Here is an 8,707-nt window from a genome sequence, read left to right as displayed (position 1 = left end):
AAGCAATGTTTTCTTTGTTTTAGCCTGTTTTGGGACAAAATAGGTATAAGTGGCTTTTAAACTCTCCACATCTATCTCAAACTCTTATAATTACTTAGTTGCGTTGGATTAAGACACATTTTAACCCTAGAAACACTAACATAGCTGTTTACAGCTTCTAAGCAATGTTTTCTTGGTTTTAGCCTGTTTTGGGACAAAATGGGTATAAGTGGCTTTTAAACTCTCCACATCTATCTCAAACTCCTATAATTAGTTAGTTGCATTGGATAAAGACACATTTTAACCCCAGAAACACTAACATAGCTGTTTACAGCTTCTAAGCAATGTTTTCTTGTTTTTAGCCTGTTTTTGGAAAAAATGGGTATAAGTGGCTTTTAAAGTCTCCACATCTATCTCAAACTCTTATAACTAGTCAGTTGCGTTGGATTAAGACACATTTCCACCCCAGAAACACTAACATAGCTGTTTACAGCTTCTAAGCAATGTTTTCTTGGTTTTAGCCTATTTTGGGACAAAATGGGTATAAGTGGTTTTTAAACTCTCCACATCTATCTCAAACTCCTATAATTAGTTAGTTGCATTGGATTAAGACACATTTTAACCCCAGAAACACTAACATAGCTGTTTACAGCTTCTAAGCAATGTTTTCTTGGTTTTAGCCTGTTTTGGGACAAAATGGGTATAACTGGCTTGTAAACTCTCCACATCAGTCTTAAACTCTTATAATTAGTTAGTTGCATTGAATTAAGACACATTTTAACCCCAGAAACACTAACATAGCTGTTTACAGCTTCTAAACAATGTTTTCCTTGTTTTAGCCTGTTTTGGGACAAAATGGGTATAAGTGGCTTTTAAACTCTCCACATCTATCTCAAACTCCTATAACTAGTCAGTTGCATTGGACTAAGACACATTTTAACCCCAGAAACACTAACATAGCTGTTTACAGCTTCTAAGCAATGTTTTCTTGATTTTAGCCTGTTTTGGGACAAAATGGGTATAAATGGCTTTTAAACTCTCCACATCTATCTCAAACTCTTATAACTAGTCAGTTGCATTGGATTAAGACACATTTTAACCCCAGAAACATTAACATAGCTGTTTACAGCTTCTAAACAATGTTTTCTTGGTTTTAGCCTGTTTTGGGACAAAATGGGTATAAGTGGTTTTAAACACTCCACATCAATCTCAAACTCTTATAATTAGTTAGTTGCATTGAATTAAGACACATTTTAACCCCAGAAACACTAACATAGTTGTTTACAGCTTCTAAGCAATGTTTTCCTTGTTTTAGCCTGTTTTGGGACAAAATGGGTATACGTGGCTTTTAAACTCTCCACATCTATCTCAAACTCTTATAACTAGTCAGTTGCATTGGACTAAGACACATTTTAACCCCAGAAACACTAACATAGCTGTTTACAGCTTCTAAGCAATGTTTTCTTGGTTTTAGCCTATTTTGGGACAAAATGGGTATACGTGGCTTTTAAACTGTCAACATCTATCTCAGACTCTTATAACTCGTTAGTTGCATTGGATTAAGACATATTTTAACCCCAGAAACACTAACATAGCTGTTTACAGCTTCTAAGTAATGTTTTTTTGGTTTTAGCCTGTTTTGTGACAAAATGGGTATAAGTGGCTTTTTAACTCTCCACATCAATCTCAAACTCTTATAATTAGTCAGTTGCATTTGATTAAGACACATTTTAACCCCAGAAACACTAACATAGCTGTTTACAGCTTCTAAGCAATGTTTTCTTGGTTTTAGCCTGTTTTGGGAAAAAATGGGTATAAGTGGCTTTTAAACTCTCCACATCTATCTCAAACTCCTATAATTAGTTAGTTGCATTGGATTAAGACACATTTTAACCCCAGAAACACTAACATAGCTGTTTACAGCTTCTAAGCAATGTTTTCTTGGTTTTAGCCTGTTTTGGGACAAAATGGGTATAAGTGGCTTTTAAAGTCTCCACATCTATCTCAAACTCTTATAACTAGTCAGTTGCATTGGATTAAGACACATTTCAACCCCAGAAACACTAACATAGCTGTTTACAGCTTCTAAGCAATGTTTTCTTGGTTTTAGCCTGTTTTGGGACAAAATGGGTATAAGTGGCTTTTAAACTCTCCACATCTATCTCAAACTCCTATAATTAGTTAGTTGCATTGGATTTAGACACATTTTAACCCCAGAAACACTAACATAGCTGTTTACAGCTTCTAAGCAATGTTTTCTTGGTTTTAGCCTGTTTTGGGACAAAATGGGTATAAGTGGCTTTTAAAGTCTCCACATCTATCTCAAACTCTTATAACTAGTCAGTTGCATTGGATTAAGACACATTTCAACCCCAGAAACACTAACATAGCTGTTTACAGCTTCTAAGCAATGTTTTCTTGGTTTTAGCCTGTTTTGGGACAAAATGGGTATAAGTGGCTTTTAAACTCTCCACATCTATCTCAAACTCCTATAATTAGTAAGTTGCATTGGACTAAGACACATTTTAACCCCAGAAACACTAACATAGCTGTTTACAGCTTCTAAGCAATGTTTTCTTGGTTTTAGCCTATTTTGGGACAAAATGGGTATACGTGGCTTTTAGACTGTCAACATCTATCTCAGACTCTTATAACTCGTTAGTTGCATTGGATTAAGACATATTTTAACCCCAGAAACACTAACATAGCTGTTTACAGCTTCTAAGTAATGTTTTTTTTGGTTTTAGCCTGTTTTGTGACAAAATGGGTATAAGTGGCTTTTTAACTCTCCACATCAATCTCAAACTCTTATAATTAGTCAGTTGCATTTGATTAAGACACATTTTAACCCCAGAAACACTAACATAGCTGTTTACAGCTTCTAAGCAATGTTTTCTTGGTTTTAGCCTGTTTTGGGAAAAAATGGGTATAAGTGGCTTTTAAACTCTCCACATCTATCTCAAACTCCTATAATTAGTTAGTTGCATTGGATTAAGACACATTTTAACCCCAGAAACACTAACATAGCTGTTTACAGCTTCTAAGCAATGTTTTCTTGGTTTTAGCCTGTTTTGGGACAAAATGGGTATAAGTGGCTTTTAAAGTCTTCACATCTATCTCAAACTCTTATAACTAGTCAGTTGCATTGGATTAAGACACATTTCAACCCCAGAAACACTAACATAGCTGTTTACAGCTTCTAAGCAATGTTTTCTTGGTTTTAGCCTGTTTTGGGACAAAATGGGTATAAGTGGCTTTTAAACTCTCCACATCTATCTCAAACTCCTATAATTAGTTAGTTGCATTGGATTCAGACACATTTTAACCCCAGAAACACTAACATAGCTGTTTACAGCTTCTAAGTGTTGAAATAAGCGGAAGACTTAGAGAGATTTGAGAGGTTTAGAATGAAGAAGAAGAGTTGGTGGCGAATAGTATGAAAGAGAGTGATAATAGATTAGAATTAGGTAGAATATCTCAAATACAACACATGACAAGAGTTTAAATAGGGAGGCAGCTAGGGCGACCACATGACCTAAAGTAGAAACAAGAGAAATCGACAATTAGGAGAGAGAGAGAGGGGGTAGGTGATCGGTGATAGCGACTTGTCCTAGTCTTCCACTCTTGTCCACTTGCGCTTTCTCCCTAACGGCTACACAAGGGATTCTCGATCCTTCTCATGGGCCGGAGGTGAGCAGGCCTCCTCACTATCCTCACACATAGATGACTCGGCCTTAGTGCTTCACTCGGCCTCATTGCTTGCACGTACGGACGGTACGGACTGTACGGACGCCATAGGCTTATTCTTGATCAATACTCCCCCTCAAGCTTAGCCTGATGAAATGGCTAAGCTTGGAACCCGTGAAGCAGCACCTCATTAAAAACCTTGACTTAGAAAACCTCATGGGACAAAACTAAGCCAAGGGAAAAAGAGTGTGCTGTCCACGGATTAGGAAAGTTGATCACGGCCGTGTGATGTCTACAAGTCCAAGTTTGCTATGAATATAATCACAAACCTTGGGACTTGCAGATTTGGTGAAGATGTCGGCTAGCTGGTCTTGACTCCTTGTGTGGCATGGTAGAACCGCTCCCTCTTCGATCCTCTCCCTAACCTTGTGGCAGTCGCTCTCAATGTGCTTGGTCCGTTCATGGAAGACTGAGTTAGTGGCTATGTGGATCGCTGCCTCATTGTCACAATGCATTGTCATCGGCCGTCTTGTTTCAATGCCGAGATCCTTAAGTAGACCTTTCAACCATGTCATCTCATTAGTTAGCTTCCTCATAGCTCGGTACTCAGCCTCGGCACTTGAACATGACACCACCTTTTGCTTCTTAGACCTCCATGTAACTAGGTTTCCTCCAACAAAGGTGCAATATCCAGTAGTTGACCGCCTATCCAATGTGTCTCCATTATAGTCCGCATCACAATAACCCACGATCTCAGTGTTGCCGTTTTTACCCATCCAAATGCCTTGACCAGGGCTGCCCTTGAGATAGCTCAAAATCCTCTCCACCTGACTCCATTGATACTTGCTTGGAGCTTGCATGTGCTGACTCACCTGATTCACAGCATAAGAGATATCAGGTCGTGTGATAGTTAAATAGATCAACTTACCTACAAGCCGTCGGTAGCGTGTGACGTCCGGGAACGGCTCGTCCAATGGTTCGCATGGTTTGCCTTCCTTCGCCCGAATGCTCTCCCCCTTTCGCTTGAGCTGGTAATCTTCATCCAGTGGTGTAGTAGCTGGAACCGTACCAAGTTTGCCTGTCTCAGCAAGCAAGTCCAGAGCATACTTGCGTTGTGAGAGGAAGATACCCTCCGGGGAACGGCAGATTTCGATGCCGAGGAAGTATTTGAGCTCTCCGAGGTCCTTAATGTCAAAGGCAGACTTGAGAGAGTCTTTAATGGCAACAATACCGGCCTTGTCATCGCCAGTCACGATGATGTCATCGACATAAACCAGCACCACAACCAGGCCAAGTGATGTCTTGAGAGTGAAAAGAGTGTGATCAGCCTCCGATCGTCTAAAGCCATTCGCCTTAAGAGTGGAGCTGAGCTTATGGTACCAGGCGCGTGGTGACTGTTTGAGGCCATAGATGGCCTTGCGTAACCGTAAGACTTTCCCGGGAGCAACAATGTCCTCAAGACCAGGCGGAGGAGTCATGTACACTTCTTCATCTAGCTCGCCTTGGAGGAACGCGTTCTTCACATCCATTTGCCATAAGTCCCAAGAAAGGTTCACGGCCAACGATAGCACTACTCGCACGGTATGCAATTTGGCCACGGGAGCAAACGTTGCCATGTAGTCATCTCCATAGGTTTGAGTGAACCCTCGGGCCACCAGCCGTGCCTTATGCCTTTCAATCTCTCCCGTGCTCAAGAACTTGATGGTGAATACCCACTTTGAACTTACGGCCTTCTTCCCTTTGGGGAGGTCAGCCTCATCCCATGTGTGATTTCTGATCATTGCACCAGCTTCATCCTCCACAGCATCTACCCATACCTTATGTTCTTTGGCCTCCTCGTACGTTTGGGGAACCCAGTGTTCATCAACTTGGCCGAAGAAGGCTTGGTGCTCGGTCGGAAGCAGCTCGAGCGAACATACGGCTTGGATAGGATGTGCGACGGCTTGACTGTTGTAGTAGACCCTCTTATCTTTCCATGTAGAGGGGTGAGACCGGACACGCGTGCTTCGTCGTGGAGCTGGTTGAGCTGGCGGCACTGATTGGCTGGACTGAGTGACATCTTCGATGACCGGTTCAGCATCAGGTCGTGTCTCGGTCAGGCTTGAGTTTGGCTCGGGCATCTCATGTGCCTCGGTCATGCTCTGGTTTGACTCGGGCATCTCATGGTCCGGGGATATCATCTCGGGCATAGCACCTTCCGGCTCGAGCGTATGGTCAATGGAGCTCGGGTTGGGTTCTGGCTGAGGAAGGGCTGTGGCCGTAGGCGGATTTCCGAGATGGTCAAGGAGAAACTTAAGGCTGGAGGATCTATCATTTGGTGATGATGAAAGATCCTTCAAGCTGTTCCAGTCTTTGTTATCAAAATAACCCACATTTTCCAAGAACCGAACATCTCTTGATACATACAGCCGGCTTGTCTTTGGGTCAAAACACTTGTATCCCTTTTGAGTAGTGGAGTAGCCGATGAACATACACCTTATGCTTTTGGGATCGAGCTTACTCCGCTGTTCTCCTGGCACAAGTACAAAAGAAACACACCCAAAGACCCGTAAGTGCTCTAGAGATGGTTTAAATCCATTCAATACCTCAAATGGCGATAGGTCATTAAGGACTTTGGTTGGTGTCCGATTGATCAGGTAGCATGCGGTCATCACAGCATCACCCCAATATCGCCTTGTAACGTGTGAATGGAACATCATCGACCGTGCCACCTCCATTAGATGTCGGTTCTTCCTCTCGGCCACACCATTTTGTTGGGGCGTATAGGGACAACTTGTTTGGTGTAGTATGCCGTGTTTTGCTAGGTGTTCTCTGAATTTGTGACTTGTATACTCTCCACCATTGTCTGATCTAAGTACCTTAATTTTAGCATTGAAGTGATTAGTAACATAATTTTGAAAGTTTATAAAAGCATCAAACACTCTATCCTTTGAAGGCAACAAAGTAATCCATGTGTACTTAGATTTTTCATCAATAAAAGTCACAAAATATTTGTTATTATCTCTAGAAAGGCATGGTGAAGTCCACACATCCGAGTGCACTAAATCAAAACAATGCTCATAAATAGTTTTAGACTTGGGAAAAATAGATTTGCAATGTTTACCAAGAATACAAGACTCACACATTGAACTATCAAAAGAAACACTTGGTAACATTAAAGCAAGGGCACGAGAATGAGGATGGCCTAATCTAGCATGCCACACACTATCCAAATTAACAACAAAACAAGATTTAGTAGATAAACTTGGCGAGGTTTTCTCTAGGACATAGAGATCTCCACTCCCTTGTCCCTCTCCAAGAACTTTTCCAGTCTCAATATCCTGAAAATGAACACTATTAGGACCAAAGATTGCATAACAATTCAAATCATTAGTGGTTCTCTTAACCGATAGAAGATTAGATGTGAAGGTAGGCATAAAGAAAGCTTTTGTGGTTTTATCAAATAGTTTCAAGTCCCCTATTCCTTTCACTGGTATTTGTTCTCCATTTGCAATTATAACATTTCCTAAAGCCGGTTTTATATTGTCAATTAGACTAGGATTACTAATCATGTGGTGAGAAGCACCCGAGTCTATGACAAGAGATTTACTAGGCTTAGAGGTAAAGAAAGAGATACCAGACTCCTTGAGTGAGGCAATGGAACGGATGAGCGCCTCAAGGTCTGATTTCCTAACCACTTCTCCATAGGCTGCGGTCATGGCTGCCTCATCTCCTTGCTTTGACGGCCCGGCTCCCTTGTCGCTAACCGCTTCCTTTGAAAGGTTTGCTTTGAACTTGGCCGGTTTGAGATGAGGGTGGAGGACCCAGCACTTGTCTTTCAGGTGACCCCGCCTCTTGCAGTGGTCGCATATCCACACCTTCCTCTCCTCTTGCTTGTACACTCCTTTATTAGCCGTAGCAAGCTCCCCCTTACCGCTAAACAAGTCAAGAGAACCTTGCTCTCTTTGGATTTGTGAACAAATGTCTTCAAAAGAGGGAAGTTTCTCTGCCCTGAGGATGTGCTTCAAGAGATCGTTGAAGGATGGGTTTAAAGTAAGAAGGAGACCAAAGATCTTGTCTTGCTCCTTTCTTTCAGTCAACACACTCGGATCGAGTGTACTCGGCCGCAACATGTCAAGCTCGGACCATAAAGCTCGAAACTTGCCAAGATGTTTAGTGAACTCCACATCATCTTGGTTAAGCTCATTTATGGCCTTCTTGACCTCAAAGACCCGAGTCAAGTTGGAGATATTGCCATAGACACCTTTAAGTGTCTCCCACAACTCCTTGGCCGTCTCGCAATATGAGTAGGCCTCAAGGATTGGTGTGTCAAGAGAGTTTTGGAGAACAGATAGGACAACTTGGTCTTCTTGGAACCACTTGGCCTTCCTCTCGCTCTCTTCTTCTACTTCCTCCTCGGAAGCGCCTTCATCTTCTCCTTTTAGGTTTTGTTTTGGAGCATAGTCACTCTCGACATGACTCCAAAGACCACGACCTCCAAGGGCAGTTCTTGTGGTTCTAGTCCACAGCAAGTAGTTTGTTCCTTTGAGAACAACCGGCATGACAATGGGTTTGGCGTTTTCCATGGTTTAACCGCTATGGACCGATGGACAAAGCTTTTACCCGGAGAATAAAGAGAAATAGGACTGAGAATCGAGTGAACAAGAATGAAGAATGGAAGAATAGAAGAGATAGGTTATCAAGAACGACAACCTGGCTCTGATACCATGTTGAAATAAGCGGAAGACTTAGAGAGATTTGAGAGGTTTAGAATGAAGAAGAAGAGTTGGTGGCGAATAGTATGAAAGAGAGTGATAATAGATTAGAATTAGGTAGAATATCTCAAATACAACACATGACAAGAGTTTAAATAGGGAGGCAGCTAGGGCGACCACATGACCTAAAGTAGAAACAAGAGAAATCGACAATTAGGAGAGAGAGAGAGGGGGTAGGTGATCGGTGATAGCGACTTGTCCTAGTCTTCCACTCTTGTCCACTTGCGCTTTCTCCCTAACGGCTACACAAGGGATTCTCGATCCTTCTCATGGGCCGGAGGTGAGCA

The 8,707-nt window shown here is 42.0% G+C and overlaps 1 protein-coding gene across 1 annotated transcript; it reads right to left on the bottom strand.

Moving 5' to 3' along the window:
• Positions 1 to 6,720: 6,720 nt before the first annotated feature.
• LOC147926902 (uncharacterized) lies at positions 6,721 to 8,382 on the bottom strand. Its single transcript, XM_087488092.1, has 2 exons — positions 7,283 to 8,382; positions 6,721 to 6,986 (listed from the first exon to the last, which is right to left on the bottom strand). Exons 1-2 carry the CDS (start codon positions 8,229 to 8,231, stop codon positions 6,979 to 6,981), a joined length of 957 nt encoding a protein of 318 aa, XP_087344218.1. The 5' UTR covers positions 8,232 to 8,382; the 3' UTR covers positions 6,721 to 6,978.
• Positions 8,383 to 8,707: the final 325 nt, after the last annotated feature.

Source organism: Camelina sativa, chromosome 15, assembly GCF_030686135.1.
Source record: "Camelina sativa cultivar CO46 ecotype springtype chromosome 15, ASM3068613v1".
Classification (NCBI taxonomy): Eukaryota; Viridiplantae; Streptophyta; class Magnoliopsida; order Brassicales; family Brassicaceae; genus Camelina; species Camelina sativa.
The sequence above is the reverse complement of the archived record's forward strand: the minus strand, read 5'-3'. Positions and strand labels throughout refer to the sequence as shown.

What these genes read in the sequence shown, in the direction of transcription:
- LOC147926902 (XM_087488092.1), bottom strand. Translation starts at nt 8,231, where the DNA reads ATGGAAAACGCCAAACCCATTGTCATGCCGGTTGTTCTCAAAGGAACA.